The 26,724-nt window shown below is 44.0% G+C and overlaps 1 protein-coding gene across 4 annotated transcripts in view; it reads left to right on the top strand.

Moving 5' to 3' along the window:
* Positions 1 to 26,724, top strand: part of vipr2 (vasoactive intestinal peptide receptor 2) — a 198,911-nt gene that overhangs the window by 144,805 nt on the left and 27,382 nt on the right. For 3 of the 4 annotated variants that reach the window (XM_072254019.1, XM_072254018.1, XM_072254021.1), the window contains 3 exons: positions 7,823 to 7,973; positions 8,072 to 8,132; positions 9,171 to 9,230. In XM_072254019.1, the coding sequence (XP_072110120.1) occupies positions 7,823 to 7,973; positions 8,072 to 8,132; positions 9,171 to 9,230 (272 nt within the window). The remainder of the gene's footprint in view (positions 1 to 7,822; positions 7,974 to 8,071; positions 8,133 to 9,170; positions 9,231 to 26,724) is intronic. The other variant, XM_072254020.1, reaches the window with a different exon arrangement.

Here is a 26,724-nt window from a genome sequence, read left to right on the forward strand (position 1 = left end):
GGAACCCACTGCCTGAGTGCTGCTTCTGCCCGGAACATCGGGAGGACCCGGCAGCATCACAGCGGCAGTCCGGGAGCAGCGTTGGAATCTGCGGTAAGATGCTGAACTTTAAATAACTTGAGAGACTGTTTCATGGAAAAGAGCACTGCTATCACTGCGTTTTGGGTTAGCGCTAGCTTCGTGTCACGGGGATCATCACGCGCAGGCACTTCTGGGAAATGGCGTGAGGTTTAAGAGGACCTTGGGAACCTTCCGGAAGGGTCACCCAGTTTGAAAACATAACGGTCTATTAGGGAGCGGAGAAGTGCAGGTCGGAATCTGTCTACAAAGTCCAGAGAGGTAGCCAGTTTTTCACCTTACGTCTTATGACTTATGACTAATGACTAGACTAGTGTCTAGTGACTAACGTCTAATACCTAGTGACTAATGTCTAATGGCAAATGGTTGATGGAACTATCAAACTGCTGCACTTGCAAAACATAAAAGGAGGAAAAAGGAAAAGTTGTTTGGTCATTGAGTGGAATCTAGTTAAAAAACCTTTGGGTAGACGCATTCAATCCCTTTCAAGTGGGGAAGCTGCACATTTTCAAAGAAGAAAAAGAAATCCGACTTGACAGAGACTTTGATTATGTTGGCTGCTTTTTTGAGTCAGAAGGAAGTGTAGGCAGAGTCCATGGAGGGGAGTGTGGTTTCTGTGATGTGCTAGGCTGTGTCCACAACTCTCTGCAATTTCTTGCGGTATTGAGTAGAGCAGTTTTCATATCAAGCCAACATCAGAATAAGAATCAGATTCATTATTGCTGACATTTGTCATGAAATGTATTGTTTAGCAGCAGCAAGACTTACAATTAATGTAAGTTACAAAAATAATAGGACATCAGACGAATGACGAAGAGGTGTTCATGGTGAAGCACCTTCAATAATTCCAAAAGACTGAAATAGGGTAAATACTGAAAGGCTTTCATTTGCAGTAAGACGTGACCTCCATGCTGAGTGTCTGCCCCTGGTCTGAGGCAGAGGAGCAGGGCAAAATCGCCTTTATTCTTGGATCTGTGGGAGAAGCCACAGGGGCAGTCAGCAAAGGGGCGTGTCCAGACATGTAACCCAGTTACAACATATAATTGGTTTACCACACATGGGTTCATGGACTGTTCAGGCATCTGATGGTGGAGGGGAGGAAGCTATTCTTAAAATGTTGCTGTGTGTCTTCAGCATCCTATACCTCTACCTCAACCTCAATGGTAGTAAGGCAAACAGGTTTCAATGAGATCCTCCCTCATCCTACTAAATTCCAGTGAGGACAGGCCCAGAGCCATCAAACCTTCCTCATATGATAACACAGAATCATCGTTGTGAACCTCCTCTGGACACTCTCCAATACCAGCATATCTTTTCTTAGATAAGGAGCCCAAAACTGTTCAAAATACTCAAGGTGAGGCCTCATCAGTGCCTTATAAAGCCTCAGCAGCACATCCCTGCTCTTATATTCTAGGCCTCTTGAAATGAATGCTAACACTGTATTTGCCTTCCTCACCACCTACTCAACCTACAAGTTAACCCTTAGGGTGTTCTGCACAAGGACTCCCAAGTCCCTCTGCATCTTAAAAATAACGATGGGTGTGTTTAATTTAGGCAGCGCGTTTGGAGAAAGCTTGATGGACAGATAAGTGAGTTCTAAGTCAGTGTTTTCACACGTTAATTTGTTCAACATTTAATTTTAGAAATTTTAGAAATTATTTAAAAATAATGCAAACTCAACCTTGAGAAGTTATGCTTATTGTTAGAAGTACAAAATACTTCAAAATCAGAAATGATTATAGTTGGAAGGGATTTAATCAAGTAAATGTCTTCCCAAGGAGACAAATACTATACATACAGAATCTGAATCAGGTTTCCTATTCCTGACATTATGTCATGAAATGCCTTGTTTGGAGACCGCCTGCAGTATCAGCCATCCAAAGCCTTGTGCACATCAAGCGGTTCAGTGTTCTAACTCGAACACTGATCTGGAGAGCAGCAAAAAAGTTTATTGGACAAAATCAAGCCGTGGACAGTCCAAAGCGGGGGGCAGTTTCTTTGACAGGAGTCATCTCAGTAAGGGAACGAAAAGATGCTCTAAAGGGACATTTTTCGAGCAGCACAAGAGGGCGCAACCTTCCCAAGCACTACTCGAGGCAGGCTGATAGTCTACAAAAACCAAGACTCTGGGCTATTGGTTTGCAGTGGCTGAATGCAAATCTTCAAAGAAGATCAAGTTCGTGCCTCCATCTTGCCCTATGACGCCTGGTTGTTTTGTGGCAGCTGTACATGGCCGTACATAAAAAGTACCACAAGTTGCAATAAGAACTATTAAAAAATCAATAAATAGTGTGAAAAGAGTGCAAAATAGTGAGATAGTGTTCATGGGTTCATGACCCGTTCCGAAATCTGATGGTGAGGGGGAAGAAGCTGTTCCTGAAATGTCAAATACGCATCTTCAGGCACCTGTGCCTCCCTGATGGTTGTAATGAGAAGAGGGCATGTCCTGGATGGTCCTGGAGGGTTCTCATTGACGGGTGCCACGTTCTTGAGGCATCCCCTTTAGAAGATGTCCTCGGTGGTGCAGAGGCTAGTGCCTATAGTGGAGCTGGCTGAGCCTACAACCATCTGCAGCTTTAAATTATTTTAAAATTGCTGGTAAGGGATGTTTACACAATACACAGTCTGTTTCTTCAGCTTCTGCACATGATGATGAGTGACTTTAGCTAGAGAATGAATACAAAGCAGCTTATCACCATCAAAGCGATGGTGAGAATCATTCAACTCCGTCTCATAGGAAGCATGTCTGCATCTATCATGCCACAGCTCAAATGGATGAACCTTGACCTTTTCAGTTTTTAATGATTTAAAATCTTTTAATTGCTAAATCCATTACATGGTAGATAGTTCTAAGTTTTAATCAACTTCAATGCTAAAATCTGCACTTTCAGACTATTTCTGTAAATCAGATACTTATCACTATGAAGTGGATTAAGGACCCACTGGAGCTTTCGGATTATAGGAGATATTAATGTGGGTGAACAAAACTAAGCTGAACAGATTGTGAACACGAGGAATTCTGCAGATGCTGGAAATTCAAGCAACACACATAAAAGTTGCTGGTGAACGCAGCAGGCCAGGCAGCATCTCTAGGAAGAGGTACAGTCGACATTTTGGGCCGAGACCCTTCGTCAGGACTAACTGAAAGTAGAGCTAGTAAGAGATTTGAAAGTGGGAGGGGGTGGGGGAGATCCAAAATGATAGGAGAAGACAGGAGGGGGAGGGATGGAGCCAAGAGCTGGACAGTTGATTGGTAAAAGTGATATGAGAGGATCATGAGACAGGAGGCCTAGCGAGAAAGAAAATGGTGGGGGGGGAGCCCAGAGGATGGGCAAGGGGTATAGTGAGAGGGACAGAGGGAGAAAAAGGAGAGAGAGAAAAAGAATATGTGTGTATAAATAAATAAATAACAGATGGGGTACGAAGGGGAGGTGGGGCATTAGCGGAAGTTATTTATATGCACACATTCTTTTCACATACATAAATTCCCATTTATCCAAGCTAAATTCCATCTGCCATTCCTTGGCCCACTTTCTCAGTTGATCTAGATTCCGGCCTAGATCCTAGAACACTGTCCTAAATCCTGACCCGGATCTGGGCCGTACCCTCCAAATATCTGGACCTGCCTCTCGGTTTTTTTGCACTACCTTACTTTCCCTTTTCTATTTTCTACTTATGATTTATAATTTAAATTTATAATTTAAATTTTTAATATTTACTATTGATTTGTACTCCAGGGAGTGCGAAGCGCAGAATCAAATATCGCTGTGATGATCGTACGCTCTAGTATCAATTGGTTGGCGACAATAAAGTATAAAGTATAAAGCTTTCAATCTCTTCACTGTCTACCATGGCACCAATTGTGGAGTCAGTCATTTGCAAAGTTACTAACTTGGCTGTGCCCTTGTGAACTTGCAGTGAATATTTTCCTTGTGTACAGGATTTTTTTGGTTTGTTTTCCGGGAAAGCTGACGTTATGTTGTATATGAGCTGGTAGACTGCATAGATCTTTTCCTTGATCTCTGTGTTTGTTTTTGTAGTGGCTTAGACCAAGTTAATTTCATTGGTTTACAATGGGTAGCTTGTGTCCTTTAATAGTCACAGTAAAACATGGGCTGCCCCACATGTGCTACGTGTTTGCAAGGAGCCAGTAGAGTTTATGCTGTGCTCTGTTAGAACCAAAAAAGAGCAATAACCTTTAAAGAGTGAAAGCTGGTAAATGGAAAGTCACTTTATTGCAGGTAACATTGACAGAGAAATGTGTAGACCGTTTATTATAATGTCAGTGTTAAATCATTTATAGAAGTAACTTCCCGGATTGATCAGGGGCCCTTCCATTAATCACAGTGTGAATAATTGTTGAATGCACTCCCAACCTGTCAAACACATGACAGGATAGACTGACATGTTGGTCACTGAACTAGACCATAGCAGTGACATGGCAGAAAAACCAAACCTAAACTAGACTTGACTACAGCATTAAAACCAAAGACAACTGCTGTTCAAAGTTCAAAGTGTAGTTTTTCATTGATTCTATTGTATTTCTTTGGTCTACTGTGATTGCCTAAAAGAAAGTGAATCTCAGTATAATACTTGTGACATATATATTCTTGGAAAATAAATTTACTTTGTACTTCATACTTATCGATGGTGACCAGCAAGTACCTATCTACGAGTAAACACAAAATACTCTGCAGATGCTGGGGTCAAAGCAACACTCACAACACGCTGGACGAACTCAGCAGGTCGGGCAGCATCCATGGAAAAGATCGGTTGACGTTTCGGGCCGGAACTCTTCATCAGGACTGTAGGGGGAAGGGGCAGAGGCCCTATAAAGAAGGTGGGGGGAGGGTGGGAAGGATGGTAGGTTCCAGGTGAAAAACAGTAAGGGGAAAGATAAAGGAGTGGGGGAGGGGAAGCAGGGAGATGATAGGCAGGAAAGGTGAAGAAGGAATAGGGGAAAACACAATGGGGTAGTAGAAGGAGGCAGAACCAAGAGGGAGGTGGTAGGCAGCTGGGGGAGGGGGCAGAGTGACATAGGGATAGGGGAAGGGAGGGGGAGGGATTTACTGGAAGTTGGAGAATTCTATGTTTGTACCAAGAAGCTGGAGACTACCTACACGGTATATGAGGTGTTGCTCCTCCAACCTGAGTTTAACCTCATCATGGCAGTAGAGGAGGCCATGTATGGACATATCTGAATGGGAGTGGGAAGCAGAGTTGAAGTGGGGGCAACTGGGAGATCCTGTCTGTTGTAGCGGACAGAGCAGAGGTGCTCAACGGAGCAGTCCTATCTACAGTGTACCAATATTGGTTCCTAGCTGGCACTCCATAGCCTTCCATGTCGTAGCATTTCAAATTCTCATAAAAATATTTCTTACAATAATTAGGGACCCTGAATACATACAAGATGACGGAAGCCTAGGGTAGTTCTAGTTCAAGACAGTAGCTCATTTGGCCTGCCACAGATATAAACAGTACATCTAAAATGACAGTAGAAGGTGCTGGAAATATTCAGCCACCGTGTGTGGTGAGAAAAACCGTTCATCAGAACATTCCCTTGTGTGGTCTTGGAGTTATGGGATCATAGATCACAGAAGTGTGTCCTTCATCTCACCCACTCACTGCCGATAATCAAACACACATTGATGCTAATCCTGTATTAATCCCATTTTTTTTTCTCCCAACCCTTCCCGGGTTCTATCACTAATACTTATCTCAACCAGACGCTATGGGTAAGTTACGTTGACCGATGGAGTCATAGATTGGTATAGCACAGAAAATAGGCCCTTCAGCCCCAATCATGCATGTCAACCAAGTGCCCTAACTGAGCTACTCTCGTGACACGTGTCTCTTTAAACCTGTACAAGTGTCTTTTAAATGTTATGATTGTACCCGCCCCTGCCAGCTCATTCCATATGCACACCACTCCGTGCCTGGCTGGTCGCATCACAGCCTCGCCTGGAAACAACAACGCCCTAATGTGGAAAAGCCTACAAAAAGTAGTAGGTGCTGCCCAGTCCATCACAGGACAAGCCCTCCCCACTACTGAGCACATTGCTGCCTCGAGAAAGCAGCATCTATCATACAGGGCCGCCACCATCCAGGTAACGCTCTCTTCACGCCGCAGCCATCGGGCAGGAGATACTGGAGCCTCAGATCCACAACATTAGGTTCAACGACAATTATTACCCCTCAACCATGAGTTTCCTAAACTTCATAACTTCACTCGCCTCATCACTAAACTAATTCCACAGCCTAGGGACTCACTTTGAAGGACTCTTACAACTCATGTTCTCAGTCTTTGTCTCTCTATCTATTTACTTATCTATTGTATTTGCACAGTTTGTCATCTTTCGCATATTGGTTGTCAGTCAGTCTTTGAAAGTAGCTTTACATTGATTCTATTGTATTTGTTTGTTCCTGAGAATGCCTACAAGAAAATAAATCTCAGAGCAGTATATGGTGACATGTAGGTACTTTGATAATATTTACTTTGAATTTTGAACTTCGAACTAATAAATTTACTTTGAACCCTCTGTGTGAAAAAGTTGCCCCTCATAACCCTTTTAAATCTTTCCCCTTTGACTTAAAGCCGTGTCTTCTTGTGTCAGACTCCCTTCTTCTAGGGAAAAAGACTGTGGCTAGTCACCTTAATACCACTGGCATGTGTTATAAAATGTGTTATTTTGCAGCAGCAGTACATAGCAATGTGTTGTCGTGTGGCCAAGTGGTTAAGGCGTCGGTCTAGTGACCTGAAGGTCGCAAGTTCGAGTCTTGGCTGAGGGAGCGTGTTGTGTCCTTGAGCAAGGCACTTAACCACACATTGCTCTGAGACGACACTGGTGCCAAGCTGTATCGGCCCTAGTGCCCTTCCCTTGGACAACATCGATGTTGTGGAGGAGGGAGACTTCCAGCATGGGCAACTGCCAGTCTTCCATACAACCTTGCCCAGGCCTGCACCCTGGAAACCTTCCAAGACTCATGCGACTGCCTATAAAAAAAACATAGCAATACATAATAATAAAAGCTAGGAATTACAATATAAAGTATATATATAAAAAAAGAAAATTAAGTTAAGCAAGTGGTGCATATAGAGAGGAAAAAATACTGAGGTAATGTTAATGGATTCATTCTCCATTCTGAAATCTGATGGCGGAGGGGAAGAAGCTGTTCCTGAAATGTTGAGTGTATGTCTTCTGGCTTCTGTACGTCCTCCTTGATGGTGGCAATGAGAAGAGGGCATGTCCTGGGTGAGGGGGCTCCTTAATGATGGAACTCACTGAGTTTACAACTTTCAACAGTTTATTTTTCCAATACTATGCAGTGGCTCTTCCACACCAGACAGTGATGCAACCAGTTAGAATGCTCTCCACGATACACCTGTAGAATACCAGTAAGATTCTCATTAAAAAGCAATCCGCCTACCTATACTTCTCTATCGCACTGAAAGAAACCAGAGCAATTAGAGAAAACCCAAAAGTTTACGGTGAGAACAAAGAAACTGCAGAGCAGAAGTTGCAATGGAACCCACGTCACTGGAACTGTGAGACAGGTGCTCTGTTAGCAGCAGTACTAGGTCTTTGAGATGAAGCTATAACCCTGTTTATCTCTCTCCATGGATGTGGCCTGACTTAAGAAGCATGCCATTTCCAACATGCACAATGTAATTTTAATTCTACATGTTTAAAAAGTATCTTTTTCTGATCGCAGCTCAGGGTGATGCCTGTCTGTTTCATTGTAGGTTGGCTGTAAGATTATTCTGGTTTTTTTCCATTACTTCATCACAGCAAACTTCTACTGGTTGATGGTGGAAGGTTTGTACCTGCACACACTGCTCACGGTCTTTTTCTCTGAAAACAAATATTTTGTACTCTACATGCTGATCGGCTGGGGTAAGTCATTTTCTGAATTAATTAGAAAACACTGTCAACAGATGAAATCCATCTTCAACCTATTTCGACCTTAATTGAATGCATGGTATCTTCTGCAGGTATGCCAACGTTCATCACAATTATATGGATTATTCTGAGAATCTACTTGGATGACGTTCAGTGAGTATGAACTGTGGTATAGAAAAAATGATTGATTGCTGTCAGGTTTCTGCTTAAATTCTAAACCTTGCTCTTGGTCTGAGCAAAGTATCATATAAGGAAATGAAAATGCATCTCTCTCTCTCTCTCTCAGTTTATCTATCCATCTATCTCTGTCTGTCTGTCTATCCAATATATCTATCTATCCATCTGTCTCTCTGTCTATGTGACCTCTTCATTCCTCTCTCTATGTCTTTCACCATCTCCCTGTCTCTCCTTCTCTCTTCCCCCCATCACTCTCCTTCTCTCTCAGTTTCTGTCTCTCGCTCTCTCTCTCACACACACACACACACACACACACACACACACACACACACCTTAGCTTTTTCTTCTTTCTGCTTTTATTTATCTAGTTAGTTGACACCTATCAAGTTAAGAAGAAAAGAAAAGGTATGCTCAGCCTCTCACTAGCAAATATAATTGCTGCTTGTAACTAGGGAAAGGAAGACTTGTACTTAAATGATCATAGTTTATTGCAGGCAATTAGGTTCTTTTTCTAGCTTTTTGAGGACCTTTTAAATCCACTTAAGAGGAAGTTCAGATTAACATGATACCCATAAGGCAACACCTCCAACAATACAGCACAGCCTCTACACCGCACTGATCAACCAATGCTATGGACTTGAGAATGGGTCTTGATTTCACCATATTACAACCCAAAGGCAAGTATACCACGCACAGGGCTAGGTGCCTTAGCCTGTTTTATTCTGGACTGGCCAGATGTTTATAGTAATATTAATCACCATACCATAAAAGGCAACAGGAATTCCAACAGGGACTTTCAGAATCAGAACCAGGCTGACGATCACTGATATGTCATTAAGAGTGTTATTCCATAGCAACAGTATAGTGCAACACATGAGAATTACAATAGGTTATCAAAATAAATGAACATTCAAGAGACAAATAGCGAGGTAGTGTTTACAGGTTCATGGACTGTTCAGAAATCTGATGAAAGAGGGGAAGAGCTTTTCCTAATAAACTCATTGCTTGTTTTAGGAGCAGCTCTTGTACCTTCTCACCAACGTTATTAACACGAAGAAGGGATATCCCAAAAAGGTGAGGGTTTTTGTTGATGGATGCCAACTTCTTCAGGCACCTCCTCTTGATGATGTCCCTGGTGGTGGGGAGGCCTGTGCTCCTGAAGGTGGGGAGGCCTGTGTCCCTGATGGTGGGGAGGTCTGTGTCCCTGGTGGTGGGGAGGCCTGTGTCTCTGCAGGTGGGGAGGCCTGTGTCCCTGATGGTGGGGAGGCCTGTGTCCCTGAAGGTGGGGAGGCCGGTGTCCCTGATGGTGAGGAGGCCTGTCTCTCTGATGGTGGGGAGGCCTGTGCCCCTGATGGTGGGGAGGCCTGTGTCTCTGATGGTAGGAAGGCCTGTATCCCTGAAGGTGGGGAGGCCTGTGTCCTTGATGGTGGGGAGGCCTGTGCTCTTGAAGGTGGGGAGGCCTGTATCCCTGGTGTTGGGGAGTCCTGTGTCTCTGAAGGTGGGGAGGCCTGTGCCCCTGGTGGTGGGGAGGCCTGTGTTCCTGAAGGTGGGGAGGCCTGTGTATCTGATGGTGAGGAGGCCTGTGTCTCTGATGTTGGAGAGGCCTGTGTCCCTGGTGGTGGGGAGGCCTGTGCCCCTGGTGGTGGGGAGGCCTGTGTTCCTGAAGGTGGGGAGGCCTGTGTCCCTGATGGTGGGGAGGCTTGTGTCTCTGATGGTGGGGAGGTCTGTGTCCCTGATGGTAGCGAGGGCTGTGTCCCTGATGGTGGGAAGGCCTGTGTCCCTCCCTGATGGTGGGGAGGCCTGTGTCTCTGATGGTAGGGAGGCCTCTGTCCCTGATGGTGGGGAGTCCTGTGTCCCTGGTGGACACTGAAGGAGCTGGCACAGTATATGACCCTCTGCAGCCTCTTGTAATCCTGTGTAATGGAAGCCCCATACCAGGCACTGCTACAACTAACCCAAATGCGCTCCACAGCACATCTGCAGAAGATTGCAAGAGTCTTTTGTGACATATCAAATCTTTCCCTCTGGAGTTGGGAGTGAGGGTGCAAGAAACTACAGCAGATGTGATCTCACTGCCCCTTCAGTCAGACCTAGAATATCTGGGCAGCAAAAATGCATACATCAGGATGCATTTGATCAACTACAGTTCAGCATTCAACAACATCATCCCCTCAAAACTAAGCTCCAAGACCTTGGCCTTACTACTTCCTTGTGTAATTGGATGCTCAATATCCTCACTTATAGACCCAGTCATTTCAGATTGGCAACAGCATCTCCTCCACAATCTCAATCAGCACAGGTGCACCACAAGGCTGTGTGCTTACCCCCCTGTTCTACTTGCTTTATACTTCTCACAGTTCCAACGCCATATTCAAGTTTGCTGATGACACCGCTGTCTTTGGCCGAATCAAAGGCAGTGACGAACATGCATAGAGGAGTGAGATTGAAAATCAGGCTGAGTGGTGCCATAACAACAGTTTACTCGCAAGACCAAGGAGCTGATTATCAACTTCGGGAGAAGAAAACCAGAGGTCCTTGAGCCAGTTCATTGGAAGATCAGAAGTGGAGAGGGTCAGCAAATTTAAATTCCATCGAGGGGTACGTAAGCGTGTTAGTGCAAGAAGTACAGCAGTATCTTTACTTCCTTAGGAGTTTGCCAAGATTCAGCATGACGTATCAAACGCTGACAAACTTTTATAGATGTGCAGTGGAAAGTATATTGACTGGTTGCATCACAGCCTGGTATGGAAACACCAATGCCCTTGAAGGGAAAATCATACAAAAAGTAGTGGATATGGCCCAGTCCATCATGGGGAAAGCCCTCTCCACCATTGAGCACATCTCCACCTCAGGGCTCACACCAGCAAGTTCTGGAACAGTTATTACCCCTTAACCATCATGCTCTTGAACCAACTTTACTCAACTTCACTTACACCATCGTTGAAACGTCCCCAGAACCTGTGGACTCACTTTCTAAGACTCTTCATCTCATGCTCGCGATATTTATTGCTTATTTATTTATTATTTCTTTCTTTTGTATTTGTGTAGCTTGTTGTCTTTTGACACTGGTTGAACTCCCAAGCTGGTACATCTTTCATTGATTCTGTTGTGCTTATGGATTTATTGAGTACGCCCACAAGAAAATGAATCCCAGTGTTGTATATGGTGATATCTATGTACTTTGATCATAAATTTACTTTGAACTTAAAGCCCCTGCCTCGACGCAGCCCAGAATGGTACGGTATAAGTTACTTATACCAGGTATATCTAGCCGAGATAAGTTACTTGCCCTTTAACAAGGGGCATGGGTAACCACACTAGACACTAGTTCAAATCCCATTGTTACAAGTAGAATTTCATATTAAAGTAATTAATACCATCTGCAATGTTAAAAAGCTTGTCTCAGAAATGATGAATGTGAAATTACTGGATTGTTGTTAAAGACTAATGGGATTTTTATGGCTTCATGGAAGGAAATATGTGTCATTACTCATCGGGCCTACATGTGACTCAACTCTCGCTGCAGTCTGGGTTTCTCTTAACAGAAGACCGGGCAAGAGACTCAATTTAGGGTCAATTATGAGTGGGCAGCATTAATCATAACAGTGAATAATTTAGTCTTTTTCCCACTTAGCAAAGTAACAGGACGTACTGGGTTAACAAAGCCTCTGCTGCCCAATTACACCCATGTGACCAATTAGCCTGTGAACCCCTATGCCTTTGAAAGGTGAGAGGAAAGAAGAGCACCATGTGGTTTCAGGGAGAATGTACATACTCCTTACAGTGGCAGGAATTCAACCCGGGTTGCTAGCACCGTAATAGCGTTATTCTAACTGCTTCTTTACCATGTGCCCAGGAAACAGAAACTGCTCAGAGCTGATGGAAACTTAATCTCTGAGACTTCATTTGGCATTGAACTACAGTAGGAGCTGACAGTGTGCTCTTACCCTGCTCCCTGTCGGGCTTAAGGTCCCAGCTTCACTTTCTCTTAACAGATCCTGTGACATAAATAGAGTGTGAAGTAAAGCAAATGCTTCAGGTCCAGGTTGACTCTGTGGTTAAGAAGGCATACAGTGCATTGGCCTTCATCAATTGTGGGATTGAGTTTAAGAGCAGGGAGGTAATGTTGCAGCTATATTGGACCCAGGTCAGACCCCAGAGCACAGTTCTGGTCGCCTCACTACAGGAAGGATGTGGAAGCCATAGAAAGGGTGCAGAGGAGATTTACAAGGATGTTGCCTGGATTGGGGAGCATGCCTTATGAAAACAGGTTGAGTGAACTTAGCCTTTTCTCCTTGGAGCAACGGAGGATGAGAGGTGACCTGATAGAGGTGTACAAGATGATGAGAAGCATTGATCGTGTGGATAGTCAGAGGCTTTTCCCAGGGCTGAAATGGCTAGCACGAGAGGGCATAGTTTTAAGGTGTTTGGAAGTAGGTACAGAGGAGATGTCAGGGGTAAGTTTTTGACACAGAGAATGGTGAGAGTGTGGAATGGGCTGCTGGCAACGGTGGTGGAGGTGGAAACGATAGGGTCTTTTATAAGACTCCTGGATAGGTACATAGAGCTTAGTAAAACAGAGGGCTATGGGTAACCCTAGGTGATTTCTAAGGTAGGGACATGTTCGGCACAGCTTTGTTGGCCGAAGAGCCTGTATTGTGCTGTAGGCTTTCTATGTTTCTATGTTTCTAAGATGTTTTTTTAGAGCAGCTTGTAGTTGTGGCCACTCGCAGATCTGCTATTCTGGATTGGGTGTTCCACAATGAACCAGTATCAATTAAAGAGCTTAAGGCAAAGGAACCTTTAGGAGTCAGTGATCATTCTATGATAGAATTCACTCTTCAATTTGAGAAGGAGAAGCTAAAATCAAATTACAGTGGAATAAAGAGAATAACAGAGGCATGAGAGAGGAGCTGGCCAAAATGGATTGAAAGAGAACAGTAGCAGGCATGACAGCAGAGAAACAATGGCCAGAATTTCTGGGATCAATTCATAAAATGCAAGATAGATAGTTCCTAAAGATGAACATATATTCTAAAGGGAGGATGAGGCAACCATGACTAACAAGAGAAATCACACTCAATTTAAAAACCAAAGCGAGGGCATATAAGAGAACAAAAATTGGAGGAACTTAATGGATTGGGAAGTTTTTAAAAACGAACAGAAGGCAACTAAAAAAGTCAGAAAGTAGGAAAAGATGGAATATGAAAGTAAGTTAGCTAATAATATTTAAGAGGATACAAAAAGTTTCTTCATATATACAAGGTGTAAAAGAGAGGCAAGAGTAGATATCAAACGCTGGAAAATGTTGCTGGTGAGGTAGTAGTGGGGGACAAGGAAATGGCAAAAAACTGAATAAGTATTTTACATCTGTCTTCACTGTGGAAGACACTAGCAGTATGCCAGAGGTTTGAGAGTTTTAGGGGGCAGAAGTGTGTAAAATTGCCATTACTAGGGAAAAGGTGCTTGGGAAACTGAAAGGTCTGAAAGTAGATATGTAAATCACCTGGACCAGATGTACTCCCCAGGGTTCTGAAAGAGATGGCTGAAGAGATTTTGGAGGCATTATTAATGATCTTTCAACCATTAATGGATCCTGGCATGGTTTTGGAGGACTGGAAAATTGCAAAAGTCATTCCACTCTTCAAGAAGGGAGAGAAGCAGAAGAAATGAAATTATAGGCTAGTTAGTATAAGTGGTTAGAAAGATGTTGGAGCTGATTGTTAAGGATGTGGTTTTGGGTCTTGGAGGCACATAATAAGATAAGCCGTGGTCGGCACAGTTTCCTTAAGGGAAAATCTTGCACACAAATCTGTTGGAATTCTTTGAAGAAATAACAAGCAGGAGGGACAATGGAGATTTGGTGGACATTGTGTGCTTGGATTTTCAGAAGGCCTTTGACAAGATGCCACACATGTGGCCGCTTAACAAGTTAAGGGCCCATGGTATTAAGGAAAAATGCTAGCATAGATAAAGCAATTACTGATTGGCAGGAGGCAAAGAGTGGGAATAAAGCAAGCCATTTCTGGTTGGCTGATGGTGACTAGTGGGTTTCCACAGGGGTGTTGCAAGGAGAAAGGGTGAACTCAAACACAGGACACTGACATGGAGGTAGCGTAATCTGAAGAGTGTTTATTAATGGTTGCAGGGAAGGCTGGGGAACAAGGATTAGGCAGAGGAAAGCCAAGGAGTGAGCAAGGCTGGACCAGGGATCGAACCCAGGTCACTGTGGTGAGAACATGGCGTTTAACCACTGAGCCAGCGGAGAGTGTAAACAGATGGCGGGATGAGGCAAAGCAGGGATGCGGACAAGGGGATGAGCGTGGCTGGGAGAGAACAGCGGGTGGCATGCCATGCTCCTGTTAACACGGCAAGACAGAGTTAACACGGAAGAAACAGTGCGGAAACAAAACTTAGAATACACAATTCTAAGCAGCTGAGCGACAGGGCTAACACAGGCAAACAGTGTGGAAACAAAACTTAGAATACGCAATTCTAAGCGGTTGAGAGACAGGGTTAACACAGGCAAACAGCATGGGAACAGGGCTTAGAATACACAATTCTAAGCGGTCGAGAGACAGAGTTAACACAGGCAGACGGCGCCGATGAACAGACGAGCAGGAGGCAGGCAAGACTTTTCTTCACACAGGGCGCTGCTGGAGCTGAACGGCAAACAGGAGACTGGCGGCAGGCAACACTTATCTTAACATGGAGTGTTAAATGGAAAGGCAAACGGCAGGCAATACTTATCTTGACACAGAGCGGCAAATGGAAAGGCAAACGGCAGGCAATACTTATCTTGACACGGACAGACAGAGTTACACAGGTAAACCTCGGTACTGAAGTAGAACTTAGAATACACCATTCTAAGTGGCCGGGAACATGAATTACCACACTGGCTGAAGCCACGGTCTGGCAACAAGTGGATGCAAAGCCAGGGTTTTTATGCTGCAGGTTTAGATGAGAATCAGGTGCCGCAATCAAGGAGCCCAGCAGAACACAGGGAAAAGGGAATTAGGAAAATAAGAGGAATTAACGGTCGGGACCGTGACAAGGCGTCTTTGTTGGAACTGCTTCTTTTTACGTAACATGTCAATGATTTAGACGATGGATTGATGACCAGCTTTGGGGACGATACAAAGATAGGTGGAGAGGGAGGTAGTTTTGAGGAAACAGAGAGGCTACAGAGGGACTTAGATTAAGAGAATGGGCAAAGAAGTGGCAGGAAGTCATGCACCTTGGTAGAAGAAATAAACATATCAATTATTTTCTAGATGGAGAGAAAATTCAAAAATCTGAGGTGCAAATCTTGGAGGTCTTGTGCAGGATTCCCTAAAGATTAATTTGCAGCTTTAGTCATGGAAGAAGGCAAATGAAATGTCAGCATTCATTTTAAGAGGACTAGAATATAAAAGCAGGGATGTAATGCTGAGGCTTTTTAAGCACTGGTGAGGCCTCACAGAGTATTGTGAGCAGTTTTTGGCCCCTTACCTAAGAAAGCACATGCTGACATTAGAGAGGGTACAAAGGAGGTTCACGAAAATGATTCCAGGATTGAAAAGCTTGTCACATGAGGAGCATTTGATGGCTCTGGGTCTGTACTCACTGGAATTCAGAAGATTGAAAACTATCAAAAATTGAAGGGCCTTGGTAGAGTGGATATGGAGAGAATGTTTCCTGTGGTAGGGGAGTTTAAGAACAGAGAGCACAGCCTCAAAATAAAGGGGCCACCTTTTAGATGAGGAGGAACATCTTTACCCGGAGAGTGGTAAATCTGAGGAATTCATTGCCCCAGGCTATCACAGTGGCGGGGCATTGGGAGCAAGGGTGGACCCAAATTAAGACACATCTTGTGAGGTTAATTAAATTTAGTTTATTGTTCGATATCAGGACAGCTAGGCAGGAGCAGGAGTAGCGAACTAGACAAGGACTGAGGACTACGACTAGGCTGGGACCAAGAGTCTGGGCTAGGACTCGGAATTGGCTCCCAGAGCTAGAGGAGACATGAAGAGGCTAGGGTATGGACTCCGAGCCCGAGACTGGGCAAGGACCCAGTACCTGGGTCTTGCCTCAGACTCGGACCCCAGAACTGGGATCAGACCCCAGAACCAGGCATGGACATGACATGGGCTAGGGAGAAGAGGAACATGGAAAACAGAACCTCAGTCTTGGGAGAGCAGGTACATGGAACCATGGACACATACACAGAACGGAGAGCTGGGACCCCTCCTTGGGTACAGGACATAGGGCCGGGACTCATTACCCTCCACAGGGCAACGGCAAGACGGCCTGACTTACCCCACGGAGGCGAGGACAAGACAAGACAAGACCAATACGAATGAACACCAGACAGTACCTATCTAGCTCCGGTAATGGAACTAGACCGAGTGCAGGCGGGGGCTGCAGACAAGGGCTAGAGGCGAGAGGGGCAGAGAAGGGATTCAGACAGTGGGATAGGACAGGAATCACAGACCGCCAGGGCCAGGACCTGACTCGGAACTGGGAAGCCACTAGGGCCAGGACGTGGACGTGGTACTTGGATGCCGCCAGAGCCAGGACGTGAACGTGGTACTTGGATGCCGCCAGAGCCAGGACGTGGACGTGGTACTTGGATGCCGCCAGAGCCAGGACGTGGACGTGGTACTTGGATGCCGCCGGAGCCAGGACTTGACTTGGAACCTCCGGGTAGTGGCGAGCTCTCGACTCGGCCCGGGAACAGTAGACAGCAGCTCTTGATTCCCTCTGGCGGGTTAACTGACGGACCCAACTCGGTGAGGAAATTTTGCAGGCTCGCTTCAGCGAGGTAACTGGACAGGGTTGCTCCGGTGAGGAAGGGCGAACTACCGGCACTCGCTTCGGCAGAGACAAGGCTTGCTCCGGCCAGATGCCATTGGCATGCCGTGACTTTGCAGATGCTCCCGCACCGAACGGCTGAAAGCCGGAGACTATAAACTACCGGTTCAGCCGAGTGTTAATTGCCTCTAATCACCAAAGCCGAGGGACACGGGAAAACAGGGAATCAATGGTCCGGATCTAACATAAACAAGCTAAATTTAAAGGGACCCCGATCCGGACCATGACACAGGCAGCCATGGAGGCCAAGTCATTGGGTATATTTAAGGCAGAGGATGGTAGATCCTTGATTATTCCAGGCATGAATAGATACAGGGAGAAGGCAGGAGATTGGGTCTGAGAGGGATGATAGATCAGCCATGATGAAATGGTGGAGCAGACTCAATGGGCCAAATGGCCTAATTCCGCTCCTTTATCTTATGGTCTTTAAATTCTTTGAGCCAACCACTAATGGAAACAACATGCTTCTGCCTACCCTTCTCAACCACTTATCTTCTTGTGCACTTCTCATCTTCAGTGAGAACCACTTTTCCAGTCATGGAACCTCTCCCATGGTCTAATCTCTCTAAGGGGAGAAGACAAGGGACTGGGGCTGAAAGGGAAATGGATGAGCCATGATGAAATGGTGGAGCAGACTTGATAGGCTAAATAGCCTAATTTTGCTCCTATGCCTTATGGTCTTAAGGAGTACATTGAGGGGAGGTTGATTTCTGTGATATGCTGAGCGGTGCCCACAACTCTGTGCAGTTTCTTGCAGTCATGTACAGAGCAGTTGCCATACAAAGGTGTTGTGCATTCTAAGCACAAGCGATTCTGCAGATGCTGGAAATCCAGTGCAACACACACAACATGTTAGAGGAACTCAGCAGGTCTGGCAGCGTCTATGGAAGGGAATAAAGAGTTGATGATTCAGGCAGAGAGCCTCCATGGGGATGGTCAACTCTTCATTCCTTTCTGTAGATGCTGCCTGACCTGCTGAGTTGCTCTAGCATTTTGTGTGTGTTGTATGCACACTGGTAGGGTGCTTTCTATGGTGCATCGATAATAAATGGCAGGAAGTGGGTGAGAGGAAATACCAGTAATGAGGATGTTTGGAAATTGGTGGTAAGGGACAAGAAAAGAAATGAAAGATGGGTCCAGAGAAACTCTCATGAATAAAACAGAATAATTATCATGAAATAGCAGCAGCAATTCTCTTCTAAATTGTTGAGCTCAATGTTAAGGCTCAAAAGCTGTAAACTGAGTATGTGAGAAATGAAGTGTTTTTCCTCATGCTTTCCTTAAGCTTTGTTTCTTTTCCATTAGTTAATTGATAAATTCCCATCAATCCAGTAAATAAAAGACAACGTGAATTAAGCTAAAACAAACTCATGGCCCATTACTTCTAAAGGCTTTGTGGCTGTCCATCAATCATCAGACCCGGAATTAAAAATGAGGTTAGTGTCAGGGTAGTAAGAATTGATGGAAGTAATATGCTGATCTTCCTGAAGACAGATATTGACAGGGGCACTCAGAGATCACCATAGAGATTGAATACTACCAGCTTATCTCATCAGTTTAAGCACTGCTGAGCCTTGGCAAAGGGATGATCCATTGTGAATGTTACTCAGTATCATTATAAAAGAGCAAAAGATCTAACTGGCTGCAAATGGAGCAGTTGGTCTAAAGTTAAAGTAGTAAAGCAGAATAACAGAACTAGTTGGCAATCTCACTCCAGCTTGTCAAATACCAAGTACAGAGGGTCCGCTGCTAGGCTGGTACCATAATAGGACATTTCTGTCCCTTAAGTTAGAAATGAACACTTTTAAAAGTTTTATTAGGTGTTAAACTGATGTTTCTATGTTGCTATTACTTCAGACAGAGACTAATCCTAAAAGCTGGATTAATTTCCACTTTCACTAGTTGGCAAAATGCCATCTGCATCAGTAATAAGACCATAAGGCCATAAAACCATAAAACACAGGAGCAGAATTAGGCCACACGGCCCACTGAGTCTGTTTCACCATTCCATCATGGCCAATTTATTATCCCTCTCAACTCCATTTTCCTGCCTCCTCCCAATAAACTCTGATGCCCTGACTAACCAATAACCTATCAACCTCTGTTGTAAATATACTCAATGACGTTCCATCCACCAAGTCTGTGGCAGGGAATTCTACAGATTCACCACCCTCTGGTTAAAGAGATTCCTTCTCATCTCTGTTCTAAATGGAGGTCTCTCTATTTTGAGGCTGTGCCCGCTGGTCCTACACTCAATAACGATAGGAAACATCCTCTCCACATTCACTCTGTCTAGACGTTTCAATATTCGATAGGTTTCAATGAGATCTCCCATCATTCTTCTAAACCCCAGAGGGGACAGGCCCAGAGCTGTCAAACTCTCCTCGCAAGATAACTCTTTCATTCCCAAAATCATTCTCGTGAACCTCCTCTTGATTCTCTCCAATGCCAGCATATCTTTTTTTAGATAAGGGACCCAAAACTGCTTGCAGTAGTCCAGATGTAGTCTGACCAGTGGCTCATTAAGCCTTAGCGTCACGTCCTTGCTCTTATATTCTAGTTCTCTCAAAATGAATGCTAACATTGCATTTATCTTCCTTACCACTGACTCAACCCAGAAGTTAACCTTTAAGGAATCCTACACAAGGACTCCCAATTCCCTTTACACCTCTGATTCTTGAATTTTCTTCCCATTCAGAAAATAGTCTGTGCTTTAATTCCTTCTACCAAAGTGCATGACCATACATAGTCATAGTCATAGTCATAGTCATACTTTATTAATCCCGGGGGAAATTGGTTTTCGTTACAGTTGCTCCATAAATAATAAATCATAATAGAACCATAAATAGTTAAATAGTAATGTGTAATTTATGCCAGTAAATTATGAAATAAGTCCAGGACCAGCCTATTGGCTCAGGATGTCTGACCCTCCAAGGGAGGAGTTGTAAAGTTTGATGACCACAGGCAGGAATGACTTCCTATGACGCTCAGTGCTGCATCTCGGTGGAATGAGTCTCTGGCTGAATGTACTCCTGTGCCCACCCAGTACACTATGTAGTGGATGGGAGACATTGACCAAGATGGCATGCAACTTAGACAGCATCCTCTTTTCAGACACCACCATAAGAGAGTCCAGTTCCATCCCCACAACATGACTGGCCTTACGAATGAGCTTGTTGATTCTGTTGGTGTCTGCCACCCTCAGCCTGCTGCCTCAGCACACAACAGCAAACATGATAGCATTGGCCATCACAGACTCGTGGAATTCCCCTCTATATTCCATCTGCCACTTCTTTGCCCATTTTCCCATCCAAGTCCTCTTCAGACTCCCTGCTTCCTCAAAACTGCCCACCCCTCCACCTATCTTTGTATCATCTGCAAACTTGGCCACAAAGCCATCAATTATGTCATCCAAATCATTGATATGTAACACGAAAAAAAGTGGTCCCAATACCAACCCCAGCGGCACACCAGTTGTCAACAGCAGTCAACCAGAACAGGCCCTCTTTATTCCAACTCTTTGCCTCCTACCAATCAGCCAATCTTCCAGTATCTTTCCTGTAATAGAATGGACACTTATCTCGTTAAGCAGCCTCATCTGCAGCATCTTGTCAAGACCTTCTGAAAACCCAAGGAAGCAACATCCAAACACTCTCCTTGCTCTATCCTGCCTGTTATTTCCTCAAAGAATTCCAACAGATATATCAAGCAAGATTTCCCCTTAAGGAAACAATGCTAACTTTGGCCTACTTTATCATGCGCACGTAAATATCCTGAAATCTTATACCTAATAATAGACTCCAACATCCTCCCAACCACTGAAGTCAGGATAACTGGCCTAAAATTTCCTTTCTTCTGCTTTCCTCCTTTCTTAAAGAGTAGAGTGACATGTGCAATTTCCAGCCCTCCAGAAACATTCCAGAACCTGGGGATTCTTGAAAGATCATTATCAATATCTCCACAATTTTTACATCTACCTCCTTCAGAACTCTGGGGTGTAGTCCATCCAGTCGAGGTGACTTATCTGCCTTCAGACCTTTCAGCTTCCCAAGCTCCTTCTCCTTAGTAATAGCAACTACCCTCACTTCTGCCCCCTTACATTGGAATTTCTGGCATACTGCATGCTGCTGGTGTCTTCCACAGTGAAGACTGATGCAAAATACTTTTTGTCCACCATTTCTTTGTCCCCCATTACTACCTCTCCAGCATCATTTCTCAGCGGTCCGATATCCACTTCCACCTCTTTTACTCTTTGCATATCTGTAAAATGTTTTGGTATCTTCTTTAATATTTTTATGTAGTATACCTTCATATTTCATCTTTTCTCACCTTACAGTTTTCTCTTAGTTACCTTCTGGTGGCATTTAAAAGCTTCCCTATCCTCTAACTTCCCACTAATTTTCAATATATTATTTGCCCTCTCTTTTGCTTTCATGTGTCTTCGACTTACCTTGTCACCCAAGGTTACCTCACCCTCCCTTTAGAATACTTCATTTTGGAATGTATCTATCCTGTGACTTCCAAGTTGCCCCTGAAAACTCCAGACATTGCTGTTCTGCCTTCAATTCTGCTCATGAGCCCTTCCAATCAGCATTGGCCAGCTCCTCTCTCGTGACTCTGTACTTCCCTTTACTCCACTGTAATACTGATACATCTGACTTTATCTTCTCCTTCTCAAACTGCAAGGTGCGTTCTATCATATTATCACCACCTCCCAGGGGCTCGTTTACCTTAAGCTCCCTAATCAAATCTGGTTCATTACATAACATCCAACCCAGAATTGCCTTTTCCCTAATGAGTTCAACCACAAGCTGCTCTAAAAAGCCGCCTCATAGGCATTCCCTCTCTTGGGATCCAGTTTCAATCTGATTTTCCCAGTATACTTGCAAAATGAAACCCCCCATGACTGACTGTCATAACATTGCCCTTATTACAGGTCTTTTCTATTTCCCATTGAAATTTATATGCTACATTCTGGCTAATGTTTGGGGGCCCATGTATAACACCCTTCAGTTTCTTAACTCTACCCACAAAGATTCTACATCTTCCGATCCTTTGTCACCTCTTCCTAAGGACTTGATTTCATTTTTTACCAACGGAGCCACCTCTTCTTACAGGATCATCTACATTATTCCATATACTGTGTGCATGAAATATAAGATCTTCAGTCCTGTATTCATCACCTTTTTTGATTTTGACTCCATGTTACACTTCACCCATCATCCCTCTGGCTGCAATTTTGCTGTATCGTCCATCCTCACTGTCCCAATGATCCAGAAATCTGAAACCCTGCCCCCTGCACCACTTCTTCAGTCACTCGTTCATTTCTACCATCATCCTATCCTTGCCCTGATTAGCACATGGAGTAATCCAGAGATTACAATCTTGGAGGACTTGTTCTCCTGCCTTTTCCTAACTCCTTATACTTGTCTCTATCTCCTTTCTACCTATCTCATGGATGCCAACGTGCACCGTGATGTCTGACTGCTCACCCTTCCTCCTGGGAATCTTCTGCAGCCGGTCTGAGACATCCTGGACCCTCGCACATGGAAGGCTTCCTTTTCGCAGCCACAAAACCGCCTGTCTGTCCCCCTAACTATCAAGTCTCCTATCACAATTGCTCTGCTGACTTTACTCTTCCCAGCTGAGCCTCAGAGCTGGCCATACTGTCACTGCCCTGTCTGCTGATGCTGGGTCCTGATGGGTCATATCCCGAAGCCATATCCAAAGGGATATATTTGTTGCTGAGGGGAATGGTCCCGGGGGAACCATACACCATACATAATAGTGGGTATCATTTTTCATTGGAGCAATCAGACGAGAAGAGCAAACGGGGCAGATGTGATTTAACAATGGCTACCAAAAATAAACAGTTTTGCCAATAGAACATGGAAACATTTATAACAGCAGTACCTAGTCACTGGACCAAAAGCCACATTCCAGACATAATGAGACAGAAGAAGAGATAAAACAGAAAGTAGCTGCTAGAAGGAATTGAGCTCGGGGTTTATACCCAACAGCAACTCGTGTCAGAGGATACTTTCGTCTCTTGCCTTAATTCAATACAAACTGAGGTCCCAGAGGGGAAGTCATAACTGGTTGTTTTACAACCTGGATGGTGAGTGGACTGTGTGTTGATCCTTACCTTTGTAAACAATAATCCATAACCAACAGGTTAAAACATACCACGTATGTGCTTCTAGAACCAAAAGCAAATAGAGTAGACAGTGTAACAGGTCCAACAAACTGTACAGTTTGATACATTTGAATTTATATAATTTACCTTGAATTTATAGCCTGGCTCAAAACTTGAAATGTGTAATGTGCAGCATGTGGGTGTTCATGCATTCCTTTTCACTGACTCGTTGAATACAATGTATATAAAGAAACATGAAGTGTCACGGAAAGCTGCTAGAATGATTAGTACTGATTTATTCAAACCTCCAAATTTAAGATGGATATTTGCAGGTACTTGCAGGATATTTCCTCCTTTCAAAAAGACAGTGGTTCATGTATTCGCCTCACGACAGACGTAACATTCAGATTTCTTTGATATTCTCGAAGAAGCATACATTAGCATAGTGTCTACATCTTGAATAAGGAGCAACTTCATGACTCTGTTTAGTTATCCTTGTGTTATTTCTTCCACAGTCTCCACTGGATCAACTTCAGAATGTACTCATTATCCCATAAGTCTTTGATATTTTCTTCCACGTTTCTTGCAGGAATTTAGTGAACACTTCCAAGTACAGTATATCCTATTTCCACATGACATCGCTTTGTACCACAGGGTTCAGCTATCATTCTGAAATTCCAGCTAACTGTCAGATGACATTAGCATGCAAACTTGCTCACATTGTTTAAATGTCTTCTCTCCATAGCTTGAATCCTAATTTCCTTTCTCTTTCAGCTGCCCTTTTATCTTGCCCTCCACGATATTTTACTGAACCACAATTGTTCTCTGAATCTTTCACGCCTTAGTAAATCAGCAGGAATAATTGTGGAATGTGGAATTGTTCTGTACGTTAGCAAAAAGTTTACTGATTAATATTTGACTGTTAAGCTTTTCTAATTGGTAATACCTATTTGTTGTATCATTTCCTTGGCTCTTCAACTGTTTTCCCCATTTTCCCAACCACACCAGTTAATAGTGAATGATGTGAGGTTTACTATACCCTGACATGTAAATACCGACATAATGAAATTAAACACTCTTGCAGGGATCTTTGCATATTTTCCCAATACGTTGTCCATAGTTGATTTGCTTGCATCGACTCTTTGTCAATTAACATTGGCTGATTAGTTTAATCTGTAATTCATATTATTAATTCTATTTACTGATCATCCTGACAAACTAAACATTTCACCTGCCTTCATGTCTTAATAATGCATTGAAATACAGGTTTCCCCCGCCATCCAAAGGTAGAGCGTTCCTATAAAACAGTTCGTAAGCCAAAATGTCGTAAAGCGAAGAAGCAATTACCATTTATTTATATGGGAAAATGTTGTGAGTGTTCGCAGACCCAAAAATAACCTACCAAATCATGCCAAATAACACATAAAACCTAAAATAACAGTAACATATAGTAAAAGCAGGAATTATATGATAAATACACAGCCTATATAAAGTAGAAATACTTTTCCACAATCATTGCCGGCACTGTTCTCCGAAGCGAAAATCTCACGCAAGCGCTGTTGACAAAAACATTCTCTCCAATAACGTTTAAGCAATGAAGCTGCCAAATCTACCAAATAACACGTAAAAATACACAGCCTATATAAAGTAGAAATAATGTATGTACAGTGTAGTATCACTTACCGGAATTGGGAAGACAGCACCGAGCACACTGATGATGGTGTGTTAGACTGAGTCGTCGCAGGTTGGAGTGGTGCAGTGGCCCCCAACCTCCAGGCCGCCGACCGATACATTGCCGCGAAGCATGCAGCGGTAGCCGGGAGGCACACAGCATATCTTTAAGAAAAAAGCCGAAATAAACATGCTAATTAATTAGGTGCCGCCCGACACGTAATTGTCGGCCCAGATCAGTGCCGATTGCCGATTGCATCACCTCTGATCTGGGCCAACATTTACGTGTGGGGCGGCACCTAATTAATTAGCATGTTTATTTCGGCTTTTTTTTAAAAATGTGCTGTGTGCCTCCCGGCTACTGCTGCATTCTCCGCGAATCGACATCTGTCCGGGGCCTGGGGGTTGGGGTGGTAGGACACTGGGGTGTCATCTCATCGTCGTCTTTTTCCATTAGAGCAGGCGGCTCATCTTCTCCTATGACTACCTGCCTCGATGTCGAAGGTTGAGGTCCATCGTCTGCTGTGGCTGATGTGGAAGGCTTGCTTGACTGCCTCGCCTCGCGCATTTTTCTATCATACAGTTCTTTGTAAGCACTCAAACCATCCTGCAAATATCCCCTAAACCTATGTACCCTTTCAAAATTAAAGTCGTACTTTATCATTGCAGCGAAAATCTCACACAGTTTCTTCACGTTCATTTCGCTACTGCATTCGGTTTCGATTGTTATCCTTTCCTCTTCCAATTGCATCAGCTCTTCATCTATCAGTTCTTGGTCATGGGATGCCAAAACCTCTTCAACATCATCTTCGTCAGCTTCCACAAGCCAAACTCACGTTGTCCTTACTTCGTTCACCACGATCGAGACGGTTAATTATGTCTAGTTTTACGCTAAGTGTAACACCCTTATGAGCTCTTTTAGGCTTTTCCAATACCTTATAACTCATCTTGCAAACGGCTGCTCACAGGCACGTGTTTCAGCAATGCCGTTCCGAATCTGGGGGAGGGCCACTGCTCGGGGCGCGCGCTGCCTTTTATCGCACGCTGATTTTATCGCACGCTGATTTTTTTCGTAACAGTGAAAACACCTTCTGTTAGCGAAAACAGGGTACCAATGTAGGTCTCTCGTAACAGTGAGGTTTCGTAAAGCGAACGTTCGAAAAGCGGGGGACACCTGCATGTTTTCAATGTCATTGTAATCTTCATTAAAGATGACTAGCTGAACTGTTTTAAATACATATTCTTGGTTCTAACATTTCCATTACTGACATACACCGATACCTCCTGTACCTAATAAAGTGGCCACTGAGTGTATGTTCATGGTCTTCTGCTGCTGTACCTATCCACTTCAAGGTTCAACATGTTGTGCATTCTGCACACCACTGTTGTAACACATAATTTGAGTCAGCTTTCTGTCAGCTTGAGCCAGTCTGGCCATTCTCCTCTGATCTCTCCCATTAACAAGGTGTTTTTGCCCACAGAACTGCAGCTCACTGGATTTTTTTTTTTTGTTTTTTGCACCATTCTCTATAAACTTTGTGTATGAAAAATCCTTGGAGATCAGCAGTTTCTGAGATACTCGAAGCACCCCAAATGTCACCAACGATCATTCTGTAGTCAAAGTCACTACGATCACATTTCTTCCCCATTCTGATGTTTAGTGTGAACAATAACTGAACCTTTTGACCATGTCTGCATGCTTTTTCATGATCAGCAATCATGTGTCGCTGCCACATGATTGGCTGATTAGATATTTGCATTAACAAGCAGGTGTACAGGTGCACCTAATAAAGTGGCCACTGAGTGTATGTCCCATCCTACACATTGGCTTCACTAGCACAGAAATGTCCTTTATGTGTGCGGCTCCTTACCAAGAAAACTTCGCTCCTATGGAAAACGACACCACAA

Source organism: Mobula birostris, chromosome 3 (assembly GCF_030028105.1).
Source record: "Mobula birostris isolate sMobBir1 chromosome 3, sMobBir1.hap1, whole genome shotgun sequence".
Classification (NCBI taxonomy): domain Eukaryota; kingdom Metazoa; phylum Chordata; class Chondrichthyes; order Myliobatiformes; family Myliobatidae; genus Mobula; species Mobula birostris.